Below are 27,029 nucleotides of genomic sequence, written 5' to 3'. Positions count from 1 at the left end.
GTCAAGGGAGCCGGAGCATTTTCGCCTATTCGGGCAATCGTGGCCAAAGATAGGCTCAACCAATTAGTGGCTGTAGTTCTGCGCAAGGGATCCCCGCCTGCCGTGAACGACCAAAACTCGCCGAAACTGGTGAGGCATGGGTGACCTCATCCCTCTCCTCTTCTGTGCCAACGAGACATATGCTATTACGGAAAAGATGCCATCTACGAAATATCCTAGTTGTACTGACGGTATCATTCTGCTATGTTCTGCAAGTTGTCCAAATTGAGCCGACACATAATTGAAGCTTGCAGTCATAACACTCGGCATAGGTAGGCTACAACAGAAAAGGAAACTAATGCTTGTAAAGGCCTCTCATAATCCTCGGAAGGTTAGGCAATATGCCTTGATATAATCCGTGCACATTGATATCCCTTCCTGGAGCGGAAGCTGGACTGTTTCGGCTCAGAATTGCTATACTTTGTTATCTCAAGATAGTGCAGGATGCTAGATGATGGCCCAACGCAACAGGGAGTAAGAATACCCGCCAAGTTCCGCTGAGTCATTCTATCTAGCCAGGTACGGCGGGCATTAGCAGCCATCGGGCAATAATGATTTCTTGGTGTTTACTGCTGGCAGAATAAGTAGGAAGTCTGATTAGATCGCGCGTAGCTTATCTAATATATCTATCTATATAGTATATAAAGCTATATATATATCATTTGATGACTTACTTAGCTTTGCTATATAGATAGCTACTAGTCCTGAGTACCACGAAGAGGCCCTGTCAGGCCTTTATCTTGTGTAATAAAGTCTGTATTATCTATAAATCCTATTTAAATCTTATTCCATATAAACAGCTGGTTAGTCGGTAAGCAAGCACGTTATATATTTAATCATATTAATTACTATCCCGCGTAGATAGAAACCCTTTTAACTAGTTATTAATATTACTCATTTTTTTCAGTTTTGTATCTTTAATATATTATCTTTATATCAGAGTAGTGACTATACAATCACACTTATTCACGGACTTGTATATAGTATTTAGCTTTAATAGTGAATAGCTAGTTAGTTAGTAAGAAAACGCATCACGTGTTTAATCATGTTAACTACTATATCTTTTTATCCTGTGTAGGTAGAAATCTTTTAGCTAGTTACTAATATTATTTTATTTCTTTAGCTTCACGTTTCTAATATATAGTGGAAGAAATATTACCTGTAGATTAATCCTGATAGAACAGATCAATAATTTCAGTCTTGTACAGCTTAAGGTTAATGGGTGGATATATCATAATTAATACCATAATTAATAAATAAAGTACTGTATGTAGAGTAATAATAAGCATCATTGTCAAACCCTAGGATCGCTTCTCCCTGTTCCTGTTAGCTTAGCTCCCGTTCCGATACGTACCTTGTGAACTGAATCAAAGGTAGTCAGGTTGTTGACTATCTAAAGGTGACTTGATCTGAACAGAAGAAGAGAAGTAAGGCCAGATAGTGCCGCGCAGCTATCCGTAAGTAAGTGCGGACGAGTGTTGTCGCTAAGCTCTACCAAAACGTAGGTTACTTAAAGACAATTAGAATTGAGCACGAAGAACAGAACTAGCTAAGTACATGAAAGAGCGTCCTTATATCCTATCCTTCGTATACCATTTCGTATACCATTCAGGGTAGATCGAGGGTCGATCCAATCACGTTCCTGGCTTCCGTATACCATATCGTATACCCTCGATGGTAGATCTGATGGTAGATGGTCACGTGACACAGCGCTGCCTCGGGTGTTACCTCAACCGGGATCTTACTCAATAAGAGTTGCTGGCTGCCCGAGTCCTTCCTGGTCGTTACCTTTCTGCCTGACGAGTCCGCTTCTGCTAGTAACCTGGCTAGCAGGGGTCTGTAACAATCATCTAGTAGTAAGGTCAGCGGTGAGTGTACTTCAACACAAAAATTCATTATTACCTGATGGCCGCTAATGCCTGCCGTAGCCAAGCAGTCTCTCCCTCCACTTTTTTTCATCGTCTCGCACCCTCCAGCTGGAATGGCCTGATTTCCTGCAACTGTAAAGTTCCGCTGAGTCACCAGGTCTGAACTGGAGGCCAATGACAACGATATATATCACAGGCAGCATGGCGATCCAGGCGCCCGCACAGCCGACGGCACCTTCCTATATAAACCACGGTATCCCAAGTGAAAGTGAGGAGGTGACTCCATGAGCTACAAGTCAGTATCACTATCCTTACAATCTATGGTGCCACTGGCTTAAACAACAAACATTATCTTGTTAGACAAAGTGCCCCTGGCCCAAATGCCTCAATGACTTCTCCAAAGGTCCTCCACTTTCCCGACAGGCCCCAGTTCTCGGCCTTCATGAAACCATGTCGTGTGGAGGGCGAGGCTCACAAATTGGAAGTCTACGGTGACATTCCAGACGATATCGATGGTACACTCTTTTGGGTGATGCTTGACCCGCAGATGCCACCTTTTATTGAAGACGATCCGGTTCGAGCTTACTCTCTGTTTTCGGCTTATGTCAAGTGTTGACAGCAGTAATGGTTCAACGGCGATGGTAATGTTAGTGCGTTTCGTATCAATAATGGTACAGTCTCGTGGAAGCAACGATTCGTCCGGACAGAAAAGTTTGTTCGAGAGAGAGAGGCAGGGAAAGCCCTTCTTGGTATGCCGACAGATGGCGACGTACGCCTTGCCAAATCCCACAGCTAACTATGGGCTAAGCAAATATCGAAATAAATACACCGATGCCGTCCGATTCAACATCCGCAGTACGGCCAACGCAAACGTGATATACTTTAATGGCCAACTGCTTGCTTTGAAAGAGGACTCCCCTCCATATGCCATGGATCCGGTTACCTTGGAGACGAAAGGATTGTACGACTTTGAAGGCCAACTCCCAAGCTTGACATTTACGGCACACCCCAAAATTGACCCTGACACTGGTGAGATGATCTGCTTCGGCTACGAGGCCAAAGGCGATGGTACGCCGGATATCTGCTACTACCAGGTCGGTCCAGATGGGGGTTTCTCAGATATTTGCTGGCTTGTGGCGCCAGTTTGTGCCATGATACATGACTTTGCAGTGACAGAGAACTGGGTAATTTCTTCTATCCAACCGCGGCTGAACCTGATCGACGTACTGATCCCTTTAGGTTCTTTTCCCTCTCATTCCACAATTATGCGACATTGATCGTCTAAAGGCTGGCGGAGAGCACTGGCAATGAAGCCCCGAAACCCCATTATACATTGGAGTCATCCCTCGACGAGGACCCAAGCCTGGCGATGTCAAGGTAGCTGCTACTCATACAAATCTTCCAACAGCCTACTCATTAAGTATGTACAGTGGCTCCGATGGAACAACTCCTTCCCCGGCCACACACTGAATGCGTACGAGAACGAAAAAGGAAACATCATAGTCGATCTAGGCATCAGTCAACAGAACGTATTTTTCTGGTGGCCAGATAGCAAAGGTTCCGCCCCCGAGCCCAGCACAATTACCTCCCAATTGATGAGGTTCACGATCAACCCAAACACAACTACCGAGACATTGTCAGACCCGGAGGTTTTACATACCGGCAACAGCAAATTCTACAGAATAGATGATCGCTTTGCCACGAGAAAACATAACCACTGCTTCTTCGATCTCATGGACCCTTCATTAGGGACTGACTTTGAGAGCATAGCGCCTCGTCTCGGGGGCGGTTATCCTCTATACAACGCTCTAGCACATCTAGATCTTCTGACCAGAGAAACAAAGGTCTACTTCCCTGGAAAGACGCATCTAGTCCAGGAACCGGTTTTTATTCCCAAAGCTGGATCGCCCGTTGAAGGGGACGGATATCTTCTGGCCCTGGTGAACAACTATAATACTATGGCAAGCGAATTGCATCTTCTTGATTTGAAGGACCCCACTACAGCGAGGGCGGTTATCAAGCTCCCTGTTCGGCTACGGCCGGGGTTGCATGGGAATTGGGTGGATAGTGGGGATATGTCTTCAAAGATTGGTGTATCCACGATCTAGGCTGTATTGAGGTCATGGAAATGTGTTTGAACGTGTGTGCTTCTCAATACCACAGCTGGGTGATGGCCAATCTTCGTATGCCGACAACTGAAAGCCAACAGTGAGAGAATTCGTTACAGACTGCCGCTGATATGTATCAATTTACTTGTTAAATACTTAAAGAAGCAGTCCAGTATCACGAAATCGATGAACTTCAACCATAACCCGACAACAGAATGTAAAGACACCCCACGGGAAGACCTATTAAGTGATCTCCCTCCGCCAAATCTTCATCGGCATCTCTCCCAGAATAAGGTTAAAAGCTTGATGTCTGTAGATGTTCCACTCAGGCGACGGCAACGCAAAGTCATACCGATGCACCACCGATGCCAGCACGACCGTCTGTTCTAGGTAGGAAATGTTGCGTCCAAGACATCCTCGAGCGCCGGTGGAGAACGGGATAAAGTACGGCTCCATCCGTTTGCGGGCTTCCGGGCCGAGCCATCTCTCCGGTCGATATTCTTCCGGGGCTGGGAAGATCTCCGGGTCCCGATGTGCTGCGTAGATGGGCATCGAGACGCTGGTGTCACCTGGAATCCAGTGTCCCAGGATTTGAGCTCCCTCGGGTGGGGTCCGCCGCGGCAGGGCAGCTGATGTGGGTGGGAGGATGTGCAGGGATTCGTCGAGACAGGCGCGGAGATATGAGAGGTTTTTGACTTTGTCGTATGGTGCGACAGTGTCGTCTTTATCGAGCACGCTGTCTACCTTTTCTCGTAGGCGTTGTAGTTGTGGTGGGTGCCGGATGAGAAAGTCCAGTGCTTGGGTTAGGGCGATGGCTGTGGTGTCTGCGCCCGCGTTGATAATTGCGCTGATCTCGGCGACGATTTCACCCCACTCTAGGTTGTTGGGCTTGCCTTACTTGTCGTCTATTAAAGCGAAGAAAAAGTCATCTAGCTTTTCGCCGGCGAGGTACCGTTGCAGTCGAGTGGTTGCCTGGTGGTACACCACATCGTTCCATGGATCGGCTTTCTGCCACACATCGCGCTATTTGGGGCTCAGGTTGGATAGTCGAGCCAGCCAGGGGTAGTACTTGTAGTCCCAGACGAACACTGCTTGAGCGATGGCTGTATGACTTTGTGACTCGCGATACCGCGCCTGGTATAGTGTTCCATCCTTCTTCTGGGCAGTGACCACATCGGTTCCTTTGTCGAGAAGACCTAGGGACGAAGATAGGGCAGTATTGTTGATTGCCTCCATTGTGAACAGATAGACCCATTTGTTGAAGTCCAAGGTGACGTCCCCCTGGTCTGGGATGGTTTGGTTGGAGATCATTGGTGGGGTGCAATGTCCGTCTATTGCCTTGAGGAGCCTTTGCGTAGTTTGAGCAACTTTGAACTCCCATCGCTCGAGATGCTTGATGGCAAACGCGGCTGAGAGTGTCTTTCGCTTGCGGGAATGCTCCCCCTTGTCCACGACGTCGAAGAGATGCGTGTGTGAGCCCCCGAGGATGACATATTTGAGGTCCTTGATGCATTTCGTGCTGTGACCATAGATGTCTTTGATGGCTTCGATGTTGCCAAATGAAAGAGCGTTGGGGCCCGTACGCAAAATGGGTGCTCGATGATGAGCTTCGTACAAGTCCTTGGAACGGTATCCACATGCGCTCAGATAGACATGGCGAAGGTCTGTCAGACCAGAAATGGGAGAAAAGCCAGGGTATCTTCGCAACCCTTTGGGATCATAGATGTACCGGAATAGTGCAAAAGGAGCAGGTAAGTCGCTGCCGCAACGGTTGCTCTGGCGAATATAACGAGGCCTAACATGATGGATTCGGCGTGAGCGAGGAATAGCCGTCGCAACGAGACAGTCGAACCCTTTCCATCCAGACATCTTCATAGATCGCTCTCGAGACCAAAAGAAGCGGAATAAGCTTCTCTTTCAGAACAACCAGACTGTTCTTGTGGAAGAATCGCATACTTGGCGTTCAGCCAACCAGCGATGCGGATAATGCTGATGCCCCACTTGCCATAAAAGGTAAAATTCCCTTTTGGGGAGTCTAACAACTGCAGTCGTGATTGGAATCACTGACAATGCTGGCATCGTTCTGGATATGTCTGACACCGTGGAGACTCCGTTTTTACGATCTGCATGGATTCATGTCCAGCCAAACAAAGGTACCACCCGACACCTAATTCCTGCCCAGATCAGGTAGTATTCCCCCATGCACTCCTCAATGCCTTCACTGTCGTTGCCGTGGGCCACGCATAGTCATACTCTAGCCGATGTAATAGCCAAATCAGTGCTTCTTGTTCTCCAGCATCGGTAAAGTACTCCCCACATACAGATATCCCCACCATTGCGGTGACCCATGCCGCTGGGCAAGGCGGGTTGGAGACAGCCAATCCACACAACCGTCGCGTGATGTCCCGGAGCTCCCCTGCAAGGGTTTGGCTACATGACCATGCACCCATACCCAGTCGAGAGGCCTTTGCTGGGTCGGAGACTGCCAGTAGGACCCGGCCAAGTTCTACATGCTGAGCTCCGGCTATCTGGGAAGCGTTCATGTGCCAGATGTCCGGGAAGTATTTCCCGATGGTAGGATCCCGAGCACGATAGTAAATGGGTTTGAAGGCCGGGGGCTTCGCCTGCTTCCATCGTTGTTCGACAGCCTTCAGTGCCGTCCAGCGCTGTGTTCGTTCTTCTAGGCCAAGCTGACAGTTGCCGAAGCAAAAGATCAGCAAATCAGCCACCCAGACACCAATCCTATTGGCCCATATAAAATCGCTTGCCTGATCACACACACTATAGTCATTATTTGGGGAGACGGGGAACCGAAATGGCCGCTGATGGAGGAACGCGCTCCATATTTCCTGACGCATCGCACTGAGACAGGCAGAGTGACGCAAGGATACAGATGGGGATGAGTGTACAGTCGAATCACGTGAAGGACCGTGAATATTTTGGTAGGTATAGAAAAATTCATCACGCTGTGTGTTAACGATGAACTGAATGGCATTGAGATATGTGTCGGGGTTGCCTATGGATGGGGCTGGGGGTTCAATTAGCATTTTTCTTACGACCACCCCGGGACGAAAAACTAACCTTCAATCTGCTCATAGAACCGCAGGATTGTAGCAGCGGTCAAAACATCCTCATTGTATTCTTCTCTTGGATCTTTGGATATCTCCAGCAAGTGCGAGATGCAAATATCGTGGTATCGGATGGCTGCTTCGGGATTTAAGTGCAACGGGACCCCATTAGCGGAGGTCAAATCTTTGGTGTCTTTCCTGCATGATGCCAAACGAGTCGAATGTCCGGCTGATGCAGTGAAGACAGCATAGCGTAGCACGGGGCAGAACATCGCTCGCTAGGGGACAAACAAAGCGAAGTGACGATCGCGATCACTAGTATCAAACTGTTTATGTCAGTAGTGTTGAGATACCAGACTGACACTCTTACCAATTGAGCAAGATTCTCCGCAAAGTGGCGGATCAAACAGGCTTCTTCCCAGTTCAGATACGCAGCCTCCAAGTTGGTGTCGGGTAAACCATGCAATGGCCCCTGTGGATATCTGCTGCGTTCAGACAGCCCCTCTTGATAAGTAATTCTTTCATGGCTGATAATTCCTTCCACTCGGGTGTCCTCAGCTGAGGTTAAAATATCCAAAGGCTCGGAATTTGTCTGCCCGGGGCCCTTTATCTCTCGAGGAATATGATAATCATTTTGTTTGTAGTCCATCTCCTGACAACGACCCGGTCGTGACAGATCTCTAGCCACAGGGGCTTCATTCTGGTCTATGCTTGTAGAATCTGAAGTGGCCTCGATCGATGGTTCGGATGGCGGGCGATCCTTCACGCGCGGTGTCATATCAACATACGTCAGACGACCTAGTGAGCGAGCAGTTAGCAAAGAAAAAATACGCCTTGATGTTCTTCCCAAGCACCGTACGCTTGCTTCTGGAGCCCACCCATGTCTGATCCGGCGGGAAACCATAAGACTGCTTCGGACGGGGTGTCGATCGAAAGCGAAGTTGGCCGACCACAGGGCTGCACGAGGATCCGGTCTTCTGGCAAGACTTGCATGGAATGCCACCAGCACCTAGTCTACTCAGTAGAGGTCAATGATGATGGCAAGCATGGATGTCTTACAGCGGAGATGGCGGTCTGTTTGTGGGGCATCAGCATGTGTCTCCGTTTCACAGACAAGCCCCATACATACCTCTACAGCGAGAGCAGGACTGCGGCGAGCGAGGTGTGTGTGACTTCATGGTGTGTTTACAATGATAGAGGCCCGAGCATGTCTGCAAATTGGTTGATGGAGATGGAGTCCAAACGGTTGGGGATGCGGAGAACGAGGGGAGCTTGACCCGATTGGGCCAGCGCGATGCGGGGAAGATGCCTGATCTAGAAGATATCGTAAGGCACCAAGGCATCAAGGCTGTTCGGCTCTGTTCCTCTCGCATCATTTCCTAGTCAATGCAAATGAGGGCTCGAACGTATGGAAATCACAAGCTCCTAATAATGACATCGAAGGGGAATAAAAAAGACCAGACTGGTAGTTTTCGTGAACCAATCAGAAGCCTTCGAGCTGGAAACTTTCCTAGGAGGGCCAGAACTGGTATTGCTCAGCGCTAGCACGCTTCGCAAATTGTATAGTACACCAGTGTCCATCTCTCCCATTTGCTGGCAACGTGAATATTTACCCGTAACTTATAAGTTCCAGTCCACAGATATATAGGCGTGAATACTCTATACATCTGTGAGATTATAATGTCAATAAACCCAAGTTTCAGCTCTATCTTCTCACTAGCACCGGATCTGATTCTGGATTAAAAGCTGTAGCTAATACAACACATAAAAGCCATTCACTTAAACCTTACTTACTTTTCATATGACTGAATCCTCTCTCTATAATCTTAAAATTTCTTTCTCCTATTGTCACTATCTCACTTTTACCCGCTGCTCCACAATCCAACCATTTCTACTCCCCTTTACGCCGTCGACCACACAACACAACAACTCCCTATCAAACAAAATGTTCTGGACCTCAGATGCCAACGCCAGGGTAAGCTATCGGGCTCTACAAAAACAGTAGAGGTTCAACTCAAAACTGACTATCAAGCTCTTTATCGGAGTTCTGAACCAAATGCGCGGCAAAGTCAAACTCGACTATGAGTTTCTCGCTGACCACATGGGCTCTGGTACGTTGTGCTCCTCCAGCCTTGTTTGTTATACACCAGACCATGAACTAATATCCCATTAGACTGCACCCCCTGCGCCGTCGAGCAACACATCATCAAACTCAAGCGCCAGGCCAACAAGCTTTCGACCAGTTCTTCCAAGGGTGCCGAGAGTTCGAGCAACAAATCTACCCCGGCTAGTACCCCGAAGAAGCGCCAGGCAGATCAGACGCCTATGACACCGATCAAGAAAGTCAAGAAGGATGGTACTTCTTCCGCTGCCCTGATGATCGTTAAGGAGGAGATGAAGCCCAAGGTTAAGACCGAGTTTAAGGAGGAGTTTATGGCTTGATATAAAAAAGGAATTGAATCGACCTCTAGTTCATATTGGCGTGAGGATCACTGGGAATATTTACTAGGCTTTCGTCACTAGAGTGGACGTATTACTGAACAGGAGAAGCAGCCACATCATAATTAAATGTCCTTCCGTGGCTCCATCAATGTCAATGCCAATGATCATGATCATGTAGATACAACCATAAAAACCCGGCTCAACCTGCGAATACCCTCCATATGAAAGCCTCATCGGTCTGAAATAACAAATGTCCAACTACCACTAGACACCTCATTGCCGTCGCTGTATCTTACTCCTCCACCTTGCCACCGAAGGGAGTAAAATCATCATCATTCTCCCCCTCTTCATCCTGCTCCTGCTTGACCTTCTTCTTCGTGGCACGTTTCTTGCGCGGAGTCGCAACAGCACCAGAACTATCATCATCCGCGGCGCGTTTTCCACCCATGCTGAAGGTCACCGAGTTGCCTGACTTCAAGCCGCGGCGGAACTTCTCCAGATGCTCCTTGATGGCGCGAGCGGTGGGCATGTCGTCACCGGCTAATACAGTTAGTGGTTTGTTCGTGAGAGATTGGCGTAGAATGTAGGGAGGAGACTTACGCCATGCTTCGGCGATTTTGTCCAGGTCGAGAGTGAGATTCTGGGTCTCAAAAATAGTGCGCCAGAGCTGGTGGAGGGAGAGTTAGGTTTTGTTTGAAGGACAGGGTGTTGGTGGGATGCGTACCACGTGTTCATTTTCAAGGGTCCAGCGCATTGTTAGACTGGATTTGTGGGGTGGATAGACGGAGAGAGATTAGAGGTAGAGCTTGTTGGAGGGTAAAGGTTATTTAGCTTAAGTGTTTTGGAGGAGTGGGTTCAAGGTCGAGGTATTATCTTGGAGGATTGTAGAGAAGTGTTCAAGAGGAAAGGCTGCTTGAACTAGGGAGACTAATGATATGGAATTAACAATTGGGATGTCTAGGTGGCTGTGTGCTTCACCTGGGCGACAAGTAGTAATTCTAAAGTGAGTGGTAGAACAAAGCAAACGGCAGAACTGAACGGGGCCTAGGATTCACCAACACACATTTTTTGAAATGTTTCCCTGGCGGGCTTAACACTGATTTACTAGTCTGGATCTAAACACTACATACTCTCTGAGTGAGTATTTTGCTAGGGTTATAGAGGGCAAGAGCTCCAATAAAGCAGAGCGTTCGATGGCATATGAAGAAAAAGACAGGGGAGCGTCCAATTAGATTGTGTCTGGAGTAAGGTAGACTTGGACGTTGTATGTTGGTCTGATTGTACTGTGAGATAATGTCACCCTTATGTGCTTCACCAAAATGGCACCTCATCTGTACATCTCTCACGCACAATTTGTTCCATTAGAAAGGAGTAGATACACAAAGCCAAAGATCCCTTCCAGAGGTGACTTGAGCACACACGCGTAGGACAATATCGGATGTTAGCCTAGGCTCCATACTAGCGCTTGCTGGATGTGATCGGTAATGCGCTTATTAATCTCAGGTGTCCTGGGGATATAGTGGGTTCCCTCAAAATATTGAACCGTCGGATTTTGACAGGCCTCGATGAGTCTGAGGGTTTGCTGCTCAGTCACCTGGGTGTCCAGCGTGCCCATAAAATGAAGAACGGGTGTCTCAATCTTGGGTGTGTACATCCATTGGTAGGACTCGTGCTCAAACCGAAAGCCCGAGAAGGCAATGCAAAACTGCAGCGGTGGGTGGTTTGTCTAGCGGGGGTATTGTCAGTATAAACAATGACCCAGAGGTGATAGGAGGTACGCACATGGAATCCCGTCGATGCTTTTGCCTCGCGCTCTAAGAGTCCACTGAGAACTGTGGCCCACGTCGCACCTTCGGAGAAGCCGATGACCCCCATAAATGGGCCTTGCCCCTCGAGAACCCGCGTTAGGTGTGGCAGCACGGTCTCCGCCCCAATTATTTCTCCATTCTCTGGATCCCCATCCCCCCACACCCAAGAGTCGATAAGTCGGTCCGGGTTGGCTTCTTTTCCGTTTCGAGGCTCCTGGCCCCGGTCGATCTGAGACGCAGGTATGGGTGCGTCCAGGTATACAAAATCGACCCCTCCAGAGTAGACGTCTCGATGTGTGATTGAAGGGGCTTTATTAATCGCTCTGGCAATTGGTTCATGCAGAAACCGCATCTTGGCCTGGAAGGTATGTGCTGATTGTCCGTTGCCTGGCAGGGTACAAGTCAGTTGGTGTCAATGTCGGAAATTAAAAGACCTACCATGAAGCAACAGAACCTTGGCCTTGCGCGGGGTGTAAGTGGAAACCGTATCGTAATACATCGTGTCTGAAGAAGAGTTATCCGGATGGCTCTGCTATGAGAAAGCTCGCAGGTTCACAAGACGGACGATACAGGAGGAGTCCGCATATTTATGATATTGGCACTGTGGCTCGGGAATTCTCATGTCCGACCAGATGTGACGACTCTTCTTGAGAGCAAAGTTTATCAACGTAGGCACATTCCTTTGCAAGGCATGTAATGTCCCTATCGAATCTTAGTGACGTGGCTGACCTGATAAGTGCTACTATACGGAGAAACCTTCTGGGAACGAGTCAGGGATGGGGCCCTCCAGCCAAACAACAACCCTGACTCGGCTCGGGGCAACTTTCGGGAGGAAAGGTGACGGGGAAATGGTTCTGGCAGTCTTGGCGAAAATTATCCAAGAGATACTGCATCATCGGATGCGACGAGTGCCCCCTCCCCTCGTAAGTTCCACGTCGAGGCCTTCGTTGTTCGGGTGAGGATTCTGATCCAAGTTGTTGTCCTTCAAAGAAGGATGGCTAGATGGCTTTAGCCCAGATCATCCTGCCGGACTGGTGGCCGGAGTTGAGAACTCTCCCGTCAATGATCGTCGCTGCTACATGGGATCGTGCAGAGGATCATCCTGATCGACAACTGTCTCGGTGAGACCCATGAGTTCGGACATTCTTTAATAGGAAGCCTTTGGAACGATCGGTATTCACAATGGTTTCAGACAACTGACGAAGAGAAGGTTGGTATTAAGGGGGCGTGTCACATTGGGCTGATTTCAGAGCTCGGTTCCCCGTGCTGTCATTTCACACGCGATCGTCGACCAAATTTCAAGGATAAGATGGTAGGGGACAGTCCTTGTGATGATCATGGCCGGAAGGATGGCCCTATCAATCATGTTGCAGCTCGTGGTGATATCTACTCCGTACGGTCGGGAACTCGGTATGACCGGTCGGGAAGTAGCGGCCCGGCTCGGAGTGTCAGTTGTTCCCATGGCTCCCCACAGTATTTGACTGATGCGTTTCCCGTCCGATGGAATTTATGGCACGTCTGCTTTCTGTGGTTCTCAACCGTGGTAGCATGCGTTCCCCATGCTCCTAGTTGGTGGTGTGAATTGACGTCATGACTCATCTGTCATTCAATCGCAGGGACTCAGAGCTTTGCGGGTCTGGACTGAAACATGGAGGAGACAGGGACTGTTACCGAGACATTCAAAATCGGCTTCCGCCCCAAACACTCTTTAATTGCTTAGAAGCCCCACTTGTAGATCTTTAGCACCTTGGCAGTTATGATGGTGTTTTGTATGTTACCAGCACTGTATAATTCTGGAACTTTCGATTTCTTACACTGACATAGAAGTACAATACAGGCAACCAACGTTAACGACAATACGCATATCATCTCCTGCACCACTCCCCTTTCTCATATCTTTTCGCACTCTTGCAAATAAGCAGCTGTTCATATATTCCAAATGGCTCCCAATCTAGCAGCATCTCAGCATGAGCTCATTCGTGACATGATAACAAGCAGATCATTGACTACTGCTCAAATGGCTGGCGTGGCTGGTTGCAGTGAGCGCAGCATTAGATATATTCGCTCGAACCTGCGACTTTTCGGCAGTGTCAAAGCACCTCCAATCAAAGCCGGCCGACCGCGAACGGTAACCCCGCCTATGCTGGACGCCCTTTGCGAGCATCTCCTTACGAAACCGGATCTGTATCTAGACGAAATGGCAACTTTTTTATGGGATGAATTCGAGACTGTAGTGACAACCGCCAGTATCAGGAGGGCGCTCAAATCCGTTGGATGGTCTAAAAAAGCAGCTCGTCGGATTGCTGGAGAGCGTAATGCGGACTTGCGGGACTGCTATTTTCATAGCCTGTCTGAATTCCGTTCGTACCACCTTATTTATGTCGATGAGTCGGGATGTGATAAGCGAGTTGGCTTCAGGCGAACGGCCTGGTCCCCTGTTGGAGTGACACCGGTACAAATCTCTCGGTTTCATCGCGGACAGCGATATCAAATACTGCCAGCGTATGCCCAGGATGGTGTTATACTTACCTGTGTATTCCAGGGATCTACTGATGTATCCATATTCGAAGTTCTTGTGGAGCAGCTGCTTTATCATTACAGGAGGTGGCCGGAGGCCAAATCTGTGCTGATAATAGATCATATATCATTTCATCATACCGAGCGCGTGGAATAGATGTGCAGTAAAGTCAGGGTAAAGTTGCTGTATCTGCCTCCATACTTACCAGATCTCAATCCCATTGAGGAAATGTTTGCAGAGTTAAAGACCTTTATTAAGCATAACTGGAAGATATATAAAGAGGACCCCGAGCTTAACTTTGATACATATCTAGAATGGTGCATTGATATTGTCAGTGTCAGGAAGCAGAGTGCAGAGGGGCATTTTCATCATGCTGGGATTACTCTGGAACCACCGCCTCTAAGCTTTGACGGGATCTATCATTAATCTAATATCCCGCTTTTATATTGATCAGAATCTTGATAACTAATCAGGATAATCCTGCGTGTCAAGAAGTTAGAGGCATTATTTCAGATAATATATAATAATTATGCTCTGATAAAGTCTCTCAGAACTCAATCATAGCTTAGACTTTGAGCTTATCTGGATAACTAGTAAATGATCTTTCTAGATTTATCTATAGCACTTTATGAATATTATGTTAAGAAACTAGTCTTGTTACTTAATATTAATACATATTACTTTCTCTTTTTGCTTTTTATACATTCTCAAGGCTATGATTGGTTTTCTTAATTATGACAGCCTCCCAGTTACATGTGTCAGATGACCTTTCTAACTTTAACCTAAGATCTGTTTCTTATAATGTTTAATCCTGTAGTTTTAACGCCTTCTCTATCTTCTTATGATTAAAGACTATCCGTCTTATCTTAGTAAAGTCTTACTACTTTTTTATATATTATACAGAAAATTTTCTTCACGCACAACGACTATACGGTTGTATAGATTTATATCTTGTTGTTAGAACTAGCAGTAATAAAGATTATACTAGATAATATTTATTCTCTATTTTCTTAGCCAGAATCCGACCATAATGTTTACATACTTAGGCGAATTGGTAGCCATAATATAGTAGTGGCCTGTCTGCCTGGTAGTATTTATAAAATAATATTTATTATAAATATAGTATTATATATAGTCTCTATCTTTCTAACTTTCCGGTCTGGTTTCAGATTAATGGTGGGTATTGAGGGCGGAGTCCCGAGCCTAAGAAATGATATTTGCTTTAGTGATATTGTGGTTAGTAGGTTAACTATCACTTCAAGTAGTATTATCTAATTTGACTACGGCAAGATACTGCACGGCGGACAATTTTAACACACTAGGTTGCTTAATAAACTTCTACTAGTCTTATTGAAGGCTGTGTCTTAATTAGAGAGTAGTTATATGACCGGGAAAAGGCTAACTAGAGAAATTTTGAATGATATATTATATAAAATTAAAAAGATAAGAAAAGAGTTTTCGCGATTAAAAGTTGACTAATTATTCTTATTAATCTATAACCATGAGGATAGTAAACATAACTGTTTAGCATGTAATCAGACACAGTTAGTAAAATATTCTGCGCGGAGGACTGATAATCCTTATATTTATTATAACTTAATTACTTCCGGAGATCAGATCATGAAAGATGTCAAGACTTATGATTTTATTACTCAGGATCTAGATATACTCTGTTTTGAAATGGAGACTGCTAGACTTATGGATGAATTTCTATTACTAGTTATTCATGGTATTTATGACTATTATGATTTGTATAAAAATAAAAAATGATAAAAATATACTGTGCTTGCGGCTGCTGTATACACGAAGACTCTTTTATTAGTAATTTTTATTTATTGCTACAAAAAATCATATGATTTAAAGTAATCAGTCTGGATAGTCTTCTTATAGAGGAACCTACGGTTCGCAGGCCAAGAGGAAGAAATCATCAGAATTAAAGAATTATTTCTGTAATAAAACAGACCTAGTAAAATTATTATCTGCAGACTAGACAGTGTTGGAAAAATACAGATCACACTTGAACTAGCCTACTATATGTAAAATTAAGATCCTAATTACTTGATTTATTGAATTATATATACTAGTTATGAGAATATGGAACAAGCCTATATAAACATCATCTTAAAACTGAAAATGACTGATACAAAGCCGGCAGAGATGAAAGAAAAGATCAAAGCTTATCTTAGCTAAGAAAGTGCTGGGAAGTGGCTTTTTTTCTTTGATAATATAGATAATATGGGAATGTGGAGTATGTCAAACCCTAGGATCGCTTCTCCCTGTTCCTGTTAGCTTAGCTTCTGTTCCAATACGTACCTTCGAACTGAATCGAGGTAAGTCAGACTGATGACTATCTAAGGGGTGACTGGTCCTGAACAAGAGAAGAGAAGTAAGGCCAGATAGTGCCGCGCAGCTATCCGTAAGTGAGTGCGGACGAGTGTTGTCGCTAAGCTTTACCAAACGTATGGTTACTTAAAGACAGTGTTATTGAGCACGAAGAACAGAACTAGCTAAGTACATGAAGGAGTGTCCTTATATATCCTATTCTCCGTATACCATTCCATATACCATCGGGTCTGCCGTATACCCATGCGGTAGTTATAGACCATGATGGTATGCCGTATACCACATGCTTGTCCGTATACCATGTTCACGTGACGTGTGACACATGACGGCCCAGCTCGGGGTTCTTTCCCGATAATAGTTATCTCCCTTCCGGGCGTTGCCTTCTGCCTGACGTAGCCGCCTCACTAGTCATTCTAGCTAGCAGGGGTCTGTAACAGAGTATAAATAATATTACTAATATAATATTAATAGACTTTTTTTCTGAAAGTAAGCAGGGCTATATTCTTTTTACCACGTGTAGCTGTAAGATAGCTGTGAAACTAGTATTTTTCCATGTTATTAAAGTCACTGAGCTGAATACAGAGTCTTTCATCGAAATTCTAAAGAACTCACTTATTGAGAAAACATTTCTCAATGATTATATTATAACTCTAAATCTTCTTAAACAGCTGGTCTTTCTCCCTCTCATAATTACCCAGACAGCGGTATATATTAATAAAAATAGTATTGGACTTTCTAATTATCTTCAGTTTTTACAGGATCAGGAGCCGCATGTGGTTAAACTGCTAAGTAAAGATTTTAAAGATAAAATATATTATAAAGATATCCAGAATCCTGTTACTCTGACTTGGTTTATCTTCTTTTAATAAATTTAATAGTTAAATAAGCTGGTAGCAGACTATTTGTTATTTTTTATCTGTATTAATTTTTATGATATTCCACAATCCTTACTTCTCCAGCTAATCTTGAATAAGAATAAAACTGATATTCTTGATCTTTTTAAAAGCTTCTTCTTTATTAGTGAGAGAAGCAGAGACAGTTCTCTAAATCTATACTGATTAGTCTATCTTGCAACTCAGAACTGGATGAGAAAGAATCAATAGTTTAGTCTGTAAATATTAAAGACTGTTAATTAATTAAGTAAAGTCTTTCTAGATAATGATTATATAAATCAGTAGATATAACAGGTATATCTACCACATGCTCTTTTATTAATAATAGAAGCTGGATTTTGGAAGAAGCAAGTGAAATACATTAATTTGATTCGAAATGTTTGTAGTTATCTCTCTAATGACGGACGATGGAAGAAAGCAGAAGAGCTAGGAGTACAAGTATTAAAGCTATGCAAGCAAGTACTAGGGCCGGAGCATCCTTCTACTCTTACCAGCATGGCTAACCTGGCATTGACCTACCAGAATCAGGGATGATAGAAGGAAGCGGAAGAGCTGGGAGTACAAGAATTAGATTTATATAAGTAAGTACTAGAATCTAAGCACTCTGATATTCTTACCAGCATGGCCAATCTGGCATCGACCTACTAGAATCAGGGACGATGGAAGGAAGCAGAAGAGCTGGAAGTGCAAGTATTAAAGCTATGCAAGCAAGTGCTAGGGCCTGAGCATCCTTCTACTCTTACCAGCATGGCCAATCTGGCATCGACCTACCAGAATCAGGGATGATGGAAGGAAGCGGAAGAGCTGGGAGTACAAGAATTAGATTTATACAAGCAAGTACTAGGGCCTGTATACTCTTCCACTCTTACCAGCATGGCCAATCTGGCATTGACCTACTGGAATCAGAGATGATGGAAGAAAGCAGAAGAGCTGGGAGTGTAAGTATTAGATTTATGCAAGTAAGTGCTAGGGCCTAAACACCCTTCCACTCTTACCAGTATGGCCAATCTGGCATCGACCTACCAGAATCAGGAATGATAGAAGGAAGCAGAAGAGCTGGGAGTACAAGTATTAAAGCTGTAAAAGCAAGTACTAGGGCCTGAGCACCCTTCTACTTTTACCAGTATGGCCAATCTGGCATTGACCTACTGGAATCAGGGACGATGGAAGAAAGCAGAAGAGCTGGGAGTGCAAGTATTAAAGCTACGCAAGCAAGTGCTAGGGCCGGAGCATCCTTCCACTCTTGCCAGCATGGCCAATCTAGCCTTTACATGGAAAGGCCAGGGAAAGGTTAAGAATGCCCTTGCTCTGATAAAACAGTGTGCAGAGCTCCGCCGCAACTTGCTGGGTCCAGATCACCCAGATACCATATCCTCTTCTGATACTCTCAGTGACTGGGAAACCGCGGTAGATTCTGTGAATGGTTGTGGTCACGTGATCTGAGGCTACCTCATCATCCTCCCTCTGGGTCCACGTTCCTTCCTTTGGTCACGTATCTCGAGCTAGTTATTCTGCCTGTAGCCAATAGATTCCCTGACATGGTATAGTCGACAAAGCATAGTTGCCTTTTCTTTCCTTGCCTTTCCTTGTCTCTACTTTTTTTCGAAGACCCTTCTTGGAAGGAGGGTCTGGGATGGCTGATATATATAGAAGATGTCTTCCATAATATAATAGATAGTGGTCGAACATTCTAGCAGAGTCATTACCCTCAGTAATAGGGAATACATTATAGAATGATTTATGACGTCATGCTGAGAGACGAATGATACCACCGTTCGTTATGTCTCTGTAACACACTTACCGCTATTGGTTAGCGTACGAGTCCCAATCTTGGCAGTGAGGCCTCAAGAAAAGAAAACAGTAACACAGGCGGAAGGCGATTCCGAATCTCACGGTATCAACGAGTGGATGATTTGGCCAAGTGGGTAGCCTAACTGCGGGGCTAGTCCCAAAGGGACCTAGTTCAGGTTCAGGCCCGGCGCATGCCAGGCATGCAGGCAGCCGCAGCCTCTATTCTACATACTTCCGGTACGGAACCAACCTTTCCTTCTCCCCAATGCACAATCTTCACTACCTGTTATACGAGATGGGCAGTCCCTACTTCGCTGGTATCTTCGTGTCCCGCATTGAATCGTCGAGGTTTGCAGCGTGGGGGCCACTGCTCTCTAGTGTGTGCTATCCTCCTTGGTGGGAGTCGCTAAACCAGTAGCGCCAACGACGACAACGATAGCGGAATCAGGTGGAGATACCATGGTACGAGCCCAGCCATACGAGGACCGAGAGTCGAATATATATTAATTGGTCTCCCCCGCCGTCCCAGCCGTCATCAACCTTGCTATCCTCGATCTCGTACATCCGTCGAATTTTCCCTCATGGCCTCTTCCACGATTGTTCTTGTCCCTGGAGCTTGGCATCTGCCAGCCTGCCTGAACCAGCTTCGGGATGAATTAATGAGCCTCGGGCTGGATTCCGTTGCTGTTACTCACCCGTCCGTTGGCAGCACATCGCAACCGCCCAAGACCATGACGGATGACAGGGCGAACTTACATGCCGTCATCAAGAAGCTGGCGGATGATGGCCATCTAGTGACCGTGATAGCTCACTCCTATGGTGGTGTGGTTTCCTCGGGCGCAGCACAAGGCTTGGGCCTCGCCGAGCGACGTGCGGCCGGAAAATCTGGGGGTATCATTAAGATCGTGTATCTCGCGGCCTTCGCCGTCCCAGCTGGCATGTCGATATTCACTTATTTTGGAGGGGTCGCGCCATCCTTCTGGGAGTTCAAGGTAGGTTTAGCGAGAGGGTGGAGACCTCTTGGGAATTCATACTCACTGAGTGCATGTTCTAGGGCGACCAAACCTACGCGAATGACCCCGAAATCAGCAATCCAGCCAATCTCTTTTATAACGACCTTCCTCGGGACGTGCAAGACTACTGGATCTCCCAGCTTCTTCCCACCACAACAGAGTCTTTCAAGGTCCCTAACACATACGAACCATGGAAAGGCATTCCGTGCACCTACATTCATGCCGAGCAGGACATGGCATTGCCACTGAAAATCCAAAAGGCCATGGTTGCAGGCATGGGTCCAATCACAACCGCAAGCCTGGACTCTTCACATTCGCCGTTTCTGAGCATGCCTCGTGAGGTTGCGGCGTTGGTCCAGGAATCAGTCCGGGAAGGCTTGGAGAAGGCGTCAAGTATTACGGTCGCATAACTGCAATCTTGCGACCCCCCGACTTCAGATCCACCAGCAATAGGGATCATGAGTGCTCCAATTTGGTAAGGTACACGCCACCTGCGCTGTCTGCAATACCAATCAATATGATTTGAATACCTTGTATAGCTGGGTCCGCTAGCGGACGCTCAGTAAGGTGATGGCAGTCAGCAGGTTTCTTTGCGGTTACCATGACAGGCCCGGTATTATGGTGCTGCACTGGACAGGAAACAAATATTAAGTAGATGTGAGTCAAAGAACGAGACGAAAGTCACGAGAAAGGGGTAAGAGTAAAAAAATGGGAAAATGAATAAGAGTAGGAAGGAAGGATTGTAAGAAAATTAAGGGAAGTAATTCGCTTAAACTGTCTACACTTCCGTACCGCAACAATCGCTCAAGAATGGTCCTTCATTAGAACTTAGTACGGAGTGGATAGATGGCTCCGGCCGGGCTGTCAGCGGGCCCGGATCAGGCAGGCATCCGGGCATCCGAATGGCGCCGTGGGGCCGGATGGGGATTTCCGCCCGGGAAGTAGTACTCCCTTCTCATCATATCCAAGACCACCAGCTAAGTACTAACCTCTGCCCCCCATTACACTCCCAAGTGCCCCTCCTGACCCTTTCTTCCACTCTTCCGAATATAAAGACCGTGCGATGTCCAGATAGCTTAGCTGGCCATCATGTTTAGTTGGAATCGTCTCCTAAATATCCTATAGCTCAACGGATTCAAGTCATTGTTTTGATAACCAACATGGTCTCTTCCCATCCACAGCTTATTTTCGGAGGTGGTAACATCGGCCAGGACTGGACCACAAGAGAGTCCGTTGAGGAACTCCTACAAACTCTCAAGTCCCTCGGAATCTCGAGACTTGACACCGCGCCCCGATACCCAACAGGCCGCATAGGAGGCTCCGAGCGGCTTCTCGGTGAAACTGGTGCGGCAGCCCAGGATTTTGCCATAGATACCAAGATACTGGTCCTCAATCGCGACGCGAGTGGCACGCTCGAACCTCCAGCTGTGGCAGAGTCTCTGCAAGCAAGCTATGACCGCTTGCACTTTCCTCAGGACAAGAAGGTTCACGTACTCTATTGTCATGCCGCAGATCCCACCACTCCGCTGGAGGAGCAGGCCGCAGGGATCGATGCGCAATATCGAAAGGGGCTTTTTGATCAGGTAGGAAGTCTGCCTTACTCCCTTGGCCGACTCCAAGCTTACCAATTTCTGACAATCAGCTCGGCGTATCCAATTTTCCACTTGAGGTGCTTGCTGAATACTTGGATATCTGTGAACAAAAAGGCTACGTGAAGCCTACCGTTTGCCAAAACCCCTACAACCTCGTCAGCCGTGAGGCAGAACAACTCATCCCTTCCTTGAGAAAGCATGGCGTGGTCTTCAATGCCTATAGGTAGGACGCCACTATCAGATATAATGTGTTGCACAGGCTAACACGTCATCAATAGTCCTCTGGCAATGGGATTCCTTAGCGGAAAGCTGACAGCAGGAGATGTACAGGGAACTCGTTTTGGGGAAGGAAATACCATGGGTGCCCACGGCCGGTTGCTCTATGACAAGCAAGAGATGCATAATGCTATTCACTTTCTGACCAAGACCTTGGAGCCCTACAATATTTCTAAGCCAGAGGCCGCTTTACGATGGCTCTCCTACCACTCCCTCCTGGGGCCGGAAGATGGCATCATACTGGGGGCAAGCAAGATTCCTCAGCTAGAGCAGAACGTCCAAGCCATCAAGAATGGACCGCTACCCGATGAGGTAGTGTCGGCGATTGATTCTTTGTGGAAGACGCTATCATGATAAAGGTGGGATACGGATTAGGGATAATAATCGAATACCAAGGTAGCATCTGGTGGCACGAAATCCACAGATTTCATCTCACAGAATAGTACATCCGACTACCGGGCATGGTACACAGATAGATCCATCTCAAGATGCTTTTCCTCATTAGTGTTTCCCACGGCTACTAGCAAATAAAGCAAAAGAGGTATATCCGCTCAATTTCGTGAAATACCTACGAAGATGGAGCTCCTCGAATTGTAAATTGCTTAATTGTTCAAACATGTAACGTAATTTTAAAACGCTTTGGCAAAAGTGTACGACAGAAAGGCGTTTCTTGCAATAGGTTGAACATGAAAAAAGAGAGCATAGAAAAGGGGGAAGCAAATAGCAACGTGAAGTAGGGAGAGTACAAAGTAAAACAAGAAGGTAGGAGCTCATGTCCCTAGGGGTTGGTATCCTCATTCAGTGGGATCTCCCGCGACAGGGCCTTGGTATCCCCGATACAATCACTGCACATGTACAGCAGGAAAAGAGGGATATTGATTCCTCTGGCTTCTGGAGTGGAGAAGTCGTGGAGGGGGCTTTTCAACATCATGAGCCTTCCATTGGTGTAGTAGGCCTGAATAATCCTTGCCTTGAGGAAGCCGATGCAAGATATCATGAGGACCTGGGAGGTATTAGAAGAAACTGAATCAAGATGCAACCGACTTTATTGTTCTAGCCATGTGTTGGGAGAAACAAACAAACTTACAGGAGCTATTGTGTGCTCTCTGAGCTCCGTTTGTCCAAGCCGGGTCCTCATGATTCCGACGAGGGCAAGGACTTCCGAACGCAGGAGGTTGTCATTGCCCACGCCCCCGTATGAGACGATCAAGCTGATATGTGGCAGTTCTTGGGGCAAGTACCTGTACCAAACAGCGTCGAAAGAGAGAGGTGGCGAGGCCAATGGATTCCTGTGAGGGTCACTAAACATGGCCAGATCCATGTATCGACTCTTCAGAATTTTGCGATCAAAGGAACTGAGGATCAGCCGACATCAGTAGATATCCCGCATCGCGGCATTGTATGTATGTGTGCTGGCTAATTCACCCCCCATACCAGCCCGACAGATACTCCAGTGTGTTTCCTGGCGGCTGCCCGTCCCTGGCATATTGCATAAATTCATAAACCAGGACATTGCATAAGAAAGCTCCAGTATCATCTTCGTCTGAGTCATCCTCATCGATAGGATCATCACGGGGATCGTTTGTGAAGTCGTCAAACACAGCCTCGCTTTGACATCACATCCGGTTTCTCTATCGCTGTGATCGATGGGGTGTTGCTGAAGCTTGAGCAATGACCAAGGCTTGAAATACACCCTCTCAGTAGATGCATAGCCCGCATCCGTTCGAAGCGTCAGGGTTTCGCATATGATATCATAGCGGGCAGCTTGCTTGCGGGTAAGACTGGACAACGGTATAGCCTTTACGTGCTCGTGTGTCCGCTTGAGATCTCCTTGCATTTCCTTTCGCGCGTCTTCGAAAGTTTCATCGCCCGCGACTACATGTTCCTGTAATCGGCCCCGAGAAATCTTCAGGCTGCTGAGGGGATTGCGAAGTGACATCGTCGGACAAGAAAAGCCAACCAGGATGTATTTGATGTGAGCAAAATGTGGATAGAGAGAGTAGCTATCACTCAGGAAGGAAAGATGAGATGGTTCTGGAAGGAACAATGGGACTAACACGTAGAAGGATGAGATGATCGCCTATGACCCACAAATTAGGTAGAGTGTGTGTTATGGAGGGAATTTCGAAGGCTCCTCTCGGAACCATGGTCATGTGCGCATCCATACTTTCGTGTATGGTGTTACACGTCGTTACCGGTTCTACCATACGTTGATGGTACCCTTGCCAACCAGAAAGTCTTCTGCTAAACACCCTTCTCAATTCAGTTTACACTACCGACTCGGATACAAGAAAATCATGCCGGGACCACAGAAAAAGCCAAAGGTTGCGAAGGGAAGCCTCCGTATCCCTAATTTTCGCATCCCAAAGAGTTCGGTGGAGTTAAGGTGCCTCCTTGCCCGGGCAAATCTACAATCCACAACGATTCATGACATAGAACCTGGCTATCTAGGATCCGGGTCAGGTGTCAATGAAAGGCAATATGCCCTTTTTCTCTCGTTCTCTCCAATGACCAAGAGCCGCCATCGGCTGGTGAAAGAACTGAAGGATTTCGGACTAGAGAAACATTGGGAATCAGCACGGGAAATTGTCGAGCAATCCTCTGAGTTCAGTAGATATTTGGCTATCCTGAAAGGCGTCCAAACAGTAACAGGAATGAGACCGTCCAGTGATGCCTGGCCCGGCGCCTTCAAGCCGACGCGTGACATGCAGGAACAAGTGGTACAGGTAAAGGGAGTTTCGACTCTGCGCGAGAGCAAGCGCAGAGCGAAGCCAGGAAGTCCAGGTCCACCGACGAGATCCACAGCGAGGAGAACGATTGGACGAAGACTGGGACGAATAATAGTCGATTCCTTTAAGCCCGGCCACGACCATAGTGAGTCGGAACTAGATGCGATCTCTGGGCCAGCTTCGGGTGATACTGATGCGGCCTCTACCTCAAGCGGAGATGATGGCGACCCGACATTCATCGCCGATAACGACCTACCAGATGCTGATGATGAAGCCAGCGTGAATACCGCCCTTATACTACTACTAAAAGAGCTCTCACAGTTAATCGCTAATGTCAAAAATGAGTGGACGGTCGATCACCTAAGCTTTTCGCCCAAGTTTGGGAAAGCAGGGTACATCACGATCACAGACGGTGGCTTACGGTCGAAGGCCACGCAAGCCGTCCTCTACATCGTAGAAGCAAAGAAACGAGTGCGATAAAAAGGTTTCAATGAGATAATCATGCAGGAAACCGCGGAGATAGTAGGATGGCTTCAGCAAGGTGTCTCATCGCTCCTGATCTCAACGGCCAGTAAGTCGATATTGCTCACAGCCCCAATGACAGAGTTTTGCGGGATCAACACTAAGTCACTGTTTTACCGATGGGAAGACTTGCTTTAATATCCGAGAATCGACACCAGATTTATGTTACATTTGCCTCTCACTCGGTGGACTATATGGGATATCTAAACCTCGACGTTGCAGTTAAAACCCCGGGGACGCACCTCCAAATGAGGACATATGGCCCATGGAACATGCTCAGGCCTAAGGATATAAAAGATTTCGCCACTCTAATTGTTGATATGATGCTCTTGGCAGAGGAAGCTGTATAGAGGAGTCTTCCGTTCAAGAATTTGTGAAGCCTTGGTCGAACGCAACAGACTACAGGGCTCGTTTTTACAAAAAATACCTCGCTCGCGTCCTTCAAGGCAACCGGCCTACATTGACGCATAGAGACCTTCAGCAGAAGAATATTAAGGTTTCGGACAATAACAGTTGCGCAAACAATCAAGATAGCTGATTACTCGATATCGCACTGGCTGATTGGGAGAATAACAGTTGGTTTCCTGACTGCTGGAGATTCTTTTGTGCATCACACCCCCTAAAGTTTCAGTGGGAAGAACACTAGTTATGGCTATACAGGTGTTTGTTTAAGTATGGCCCGCTGAGGTAGTTATGATGTACTTGATGGACAAAGAACTAGGCTGGTAAAGTTGTACTAGTCAACAGAAACTTAATGGGGTATGAATTCTTTTCTTTTTTATGATGCCTCTATCTAACCCCAAGCTAGGCTAGGGCTGGACGGGAACATGCGCATTGATATAAGAATTAAGAACATTTACGGACTACCTGAGAACAGCCAGCTTCCACACATTCTGGATCGAAATGGTCTGGTGTGGCTTGTGGACCGGGCAGACGCAGGTTCGTATCCAACAGCCTGCGAAACGGCAGCCCTATGCTCTCAGTCCTAATTCCTCGATCTTAATGGCATGTACCCTTTAGAAGAAAGGAAGTTGGGTTCTATCGAATAAGGTCTTTTAAAGGCTGCACGGCGTCGATAAATTCTGGAGGGGCTATCCTCTAGCTATATTGTGAAGATTAGGCAGAGTGTATCCATGATTGGGTAGAAATAACCTCAAATTAATAAACATATCATTCAGTTAATGAATATGAATTGCTGAAGCTCCTGCTTTTCAGAAAAAAATAGTAACGAAAGTGCAGTTTATTGAGCTTTCTCAGCTCATTCATTCTATACTGACCGCAAATATATACTCAGCTCAATAGGATGTAAACACTCGGATTTGAAGACTAGAAGGGACATCAGAGATACAGATGAAATAGTATTTAGGTTATCATAAAAATCATAGTAAAGAGGAAGGTAGTAATGAAAGTACTTAAATAATTTATACAGAGATCGGAGCAGTAGAATTGGTGTTATTGCTGCATGGCCGCCATCGTCCGCCATAAGCGTGGAGGCGGTGAGAGCGGATTCTGCCTCCCCGACGCGGCTTTGTTTCGCCTTTCCATTGGACTCAGCACTCACTCACTTCCTACCATCATTCATATCATGGCTGCTCCATGGTCTCACTCCGGCGCGGAACGAGGTGCAGCCAGGGGCAAAACTGAGGCAAAAACAGATGTTGCCTGTGATCAGTGCCATCGCCATAAGCTTAAGTGTTCCCCTCGGTCCCAAGGCTGCGCCCGCTGCAACCGTACGCTCCGACTCCATGTCCCGTGTCCCCGCTCTGAGTTTCCCAGGACTAGGAATCCGGTGCACCTCAAGTCGCCCGATCAAAAAAAGGGGCAGGAAGCCCACTCGAACGGCCTCCACGCAATCGCCTCAACTGCTGTCAGAATGTGGCTCCTCGGTGGGACCCATTACATCTGCCCCCAATACTTCCGGGTCGAGTGGTGCTGAAACCGAGTACAGGATGGGCCGGACTACCCGGTGCTAGACTGTCTTCGAGATCTTCGCGTTTTGACGTCAGATGAGGACCGGGA

At 46.8% G+C, this 27,029-nt stretch overlaps 11 protein-coding genes across 11 annotated transcripts; 6 read left to right on the top strand and 5 right to left on the bottom strand.

Annotated features, from left to right (window-relative positions):
* Positions 1 to 2,295: 2,295 nt before the first annotated feature.
* Positions 2,296 to 4,015, top strand: BO94DRAFT_583629 (carotenoid oxygenase family protein; the record flags this gene model as incomplete). The annotated part of the gene is made up of 3 exons (XM_025615575.1): positions 2,296 to 2,481; positions 2,669 to 3,091; positions 3,338 to 4,015. The coding sequence occupies 3 exons, from the start codon at positions 2,296 to 2,298 to the stop codon at positions 4,013 to 4,015; spliced, it is 1,287 nt and encodes a 428-aa protein (XP_025469422.1).
* Positions 4,016 to 4,217: 202 nt separating this feature from the next.
* On the bottom strand, positions 4,218 to 5,884 carry BO94DRAFT_573531 (cytochrome P450; the record flags this gene model as incomplete). The annotated part of the gene is made up of 3 exons (XM_025614974.1): positions 4,218 to 4,888; positions 4,914 to 4,920; positions 5,085 to 5,884. 3 exons carry the CDS (start codon positions 5,882 to 5,884, stop codon positions 4,259 to 4,261), a joined length of 1,437 nt encoding a protein of 478 aa, XP_025469421.1. The 3' UTR covers positions 4,218 to 4,258.
* Positions 5,885 to 6,054: 170 nt separating this feature from the next.
* On the bottom strand, positions 6,055 to 7,461 carry BO94DRAFT_616970 (uncharacterized protein). Its single transcript, XM_025616813.1, has 2 exons — positions 7,097 to 7,461; positions 6,055 to 7,043 (listed from the first exon to the last, which is right to left on the bottom strand). The coding sequence occupies exons 1-2, from the start codon at positions 7,353 to 7,355 to the stop codon at positions 6,199 to 6,201; spliced, it is 1,104 nt and encodes a 367-aa protein (XP_025469420.1). The 5' UTR covers positions 7,356 to 7,461; the 3' UTR covers positions 6,055 to 6,198.
* Positions 7,462 to 9,028: 1,567 nt separating this feature from the next.
* On the top strand, positions 9,029 to 9,525 carry BO94DRAFT_583625 (uncharacterized protein; the record flags this gene model as incomplete). Its single annotated transcript, XM_025615574.1, has 3 exons — positions 9,029 to 9,058; positions 9,116 to 9,194; positions 9,257 to 9,525. The coding sequence occupies 3 exons, from the start codon at positions 9,029 to 9,031 to the stop codon at positions 9,523 to 9,525; spliced, it is 378 nt and encodes a 125-aa protein (XP_025469419.1).
* A 292-nt stretch (positions 9,526 to 9,817) lies between these two features.
* On the bottom strand, positions 9,818 to 10,279 carry BO94DRAFT_583624 (uncharacterized protein; the record flags this gene model as incomplete). The annotated part of the gene is made up of 3 exons (XM_025615573.1): positions 9,818 to 10,065; positions 10,126 to 10,192; positions 10,250 to 10,279. 3 exons carry the CDS (start codon positions 10,277 to 10,279, stop codon positions 9,818 to 9,820), a joined length of 345 nt encoding a protein of 114 aa, XP_025469418.1.
* A 687-nt stretch (positions 10,280 to 10,966) lies between these two features.
* Positions 10,967 to 11,832, bottom strand: BO94DRAFT_461516 (alpha/beta hydrolase; the record flags this gene model as incomplete). The annotated part of the gene is made up of 3 exons (XM_025607935.1): positions 10,967 to 11,251; positions 11,308 to 11,720; positions 11,772 to 11,832. The coding sequence occupies 3 exons, from the start codon at positions 11,830 to 11,832 to the stop codon at positions 10,967 to 10,969; spliced, it is 759 nt and encodes a 252-aa protein (XP_025469417.1).
* A 6,085-nt stretch (positions 11,833 to 17,917) lies between these two features.
* On the top strand, positions 17,918 to 18,535 carry BO94DRAFT_377484 (uncharacterized protein). The gene has a single exon (XM_025607234.1). It carries the CDS (start codon positions 18,213 to 18,215, stop codon positions 18,528 to 18,530), a length of 318 nt encoding a protein of 105 aa, XP_025469416.1. The 5' UTR covers positions 17,918 to 18,212; the 3' UTR covers positions 18,531 to 18,535.
* Positions 18,536 to 19,459: 924 nt separating this feature from the next.
* BO94DRAFT_461314 (alpha/beta hydrolase) lies at positions 19,460 to 20,301 on the top strand (the record flags this gene model as incomplete). Its single annotated transcript, XM_025607921.1, has 2 exons — positions 19,460 to 19,870; positions 19,933 to 20,301. 2 exons carry the CDS (start codon positions 19,460 to 19,462, stop codon positions 20,299 to 20,301), a joined length of 780 nt encoding a protein of 259 aa, XP_025469415.1.
* A 295-nt stretch (positions 20,302 to 20,596) lies between these two features.
* BO94DRAFT_377401 (aldo/keto reductase family protein) lies at positions 20,597 to 22,187 on the top strand. Its single transcript, XM_025607233.1, has 3 exons — positions 20,597 to 21,474; positions 21,534 to 21,706; positions 21,762 to 22,187. Exons 1-3 carry the CDS (start codon positions 21,052 to 21,054, stop codon positions 22,111 to 22,113), a joined length of 948 nt encoding a protein of 315 aa, XP_025469414.1. The 5' UTR covers positions 20,597 to 21,051; the 3' UTR covers positions 22,114 to 22,187.
* Positions 22,188 to 22,537: 350 nt separating this feature from the next.
* On the bottom strand, positions 22,538 to 23,698 carry BO94DRAFT_564453 (uncharacterized protein; the record flags this gene model as incomplete). The annotated part of the gene is made up of 4 exons (XM_025614419.1): positions 22,538 to 22,762; positions 22,847 to 23,114; positions 23,185 to 23,312; positions 23,375 to 23,698. The coding sequence occupies 4 exons, from the start codon at positions 23,696 to 23,698 to the stop codon at positions 22,538 to 22,540; spliced, it is 945 nt and encodes a 314-aa protein (XP_025469413.1).
* Positions 23,699 to 24,010: 312 nt separating this feature from the next.
* BO94DRAFT_616912 (uncharacterized protein) lies at positions 24,011 to 25,360 on the top strand (the record flags this gene model as incomplete). The annotated part of the gene is made up of 3 exons (XM_025616811.1): positions 24,011 to 24,959; positions 24,984 to 25,059; positions 25,233 to 25,360. The coding sequence occupies exons 1-3, from the start codon at positions 24,057 to 24,059 to the stop codon at positions 25,358 to 25,360; spliced, it is 1,107 nt and encodes a 368-aa protein (XP_025469412.1). The 5' UTR covers positions 24,011 to 24,056.
* Between the last annotated feature and the right edge of the window lie 1,669 nt (positions 25,361 to 27,029).

The sequence above is a fragment of the Aspergillus sclerotioniger genome, assembly GCF_003184525.1.
Source record: "Aspergillus sclerotioniger CBS 115572 chromosome Unknown BO94scaffold_8, whole genome shotgun sequence".
Taxonomy (NCBI): domain Eukaryota; kingdom Fungi; phylum Ascomycota; class Eurotiomycetes; order Eurotiales; family Aspergillaceae; genus Aspergillus; species Aspergillus sclerotioniger.
Note: the sequence above shows the minus strand (reverse complement) of the source record. Positions and strands in the feature narration are given on the sequence as shown.

What these genes read in the sequence shown, in the direction of transcription:
- BO94DRAFT_616970 (XM_025616813.1), bottom strand. Translation starts at nt 7,355, where the DNA reads ATGTTCTGCCCCGTGCTACGCTATGCTGTCTTCACTGCATCAGCCGGA. An exon ending in GTTCTATGAGCAGATTGAAG is followed by an intron (nt 7,044 to 7,096) that starts GTTAGTTTTTCG and finishes TTGAACCCCCAG; the next exon opens with CCCCATCCATAGGCAACCCC.
- BO94DRAFT_377484 (XM_025607234.1), top strand. Translation starts at nt 18,213, where the DNA reads ATGGCCAATCTGGCATTGACCTACTGGAATCAGGGACGATGGAAGAAA.
- BO94DRAFT_377401 (XM_025607233.1), top strand. Translation starts at nt 21,052, where the DNA reads ATGGTCTCTTCCCATCCACAGCTTATTTTCGGAGGTGGTAACATCGGC. An exon ending in GAAAGGGGCTTTTTGATCAG is followed by an intron (nt 21,475 to 21,533) that starts GTAGGAAGTCTG and finishes TCTGACAATCAG; the next exon opens with CTCGGCGTATCCAATTTTCC. An exon ending in GTGGTCTTCAATGCCTATAG is followed by an intron (nt 21,707 to 21,761) that starts GTAGGACGCCAC and finishes CGTCATCAATAG; the next exon opens with TCCTCTGGCAATGGGATTCC.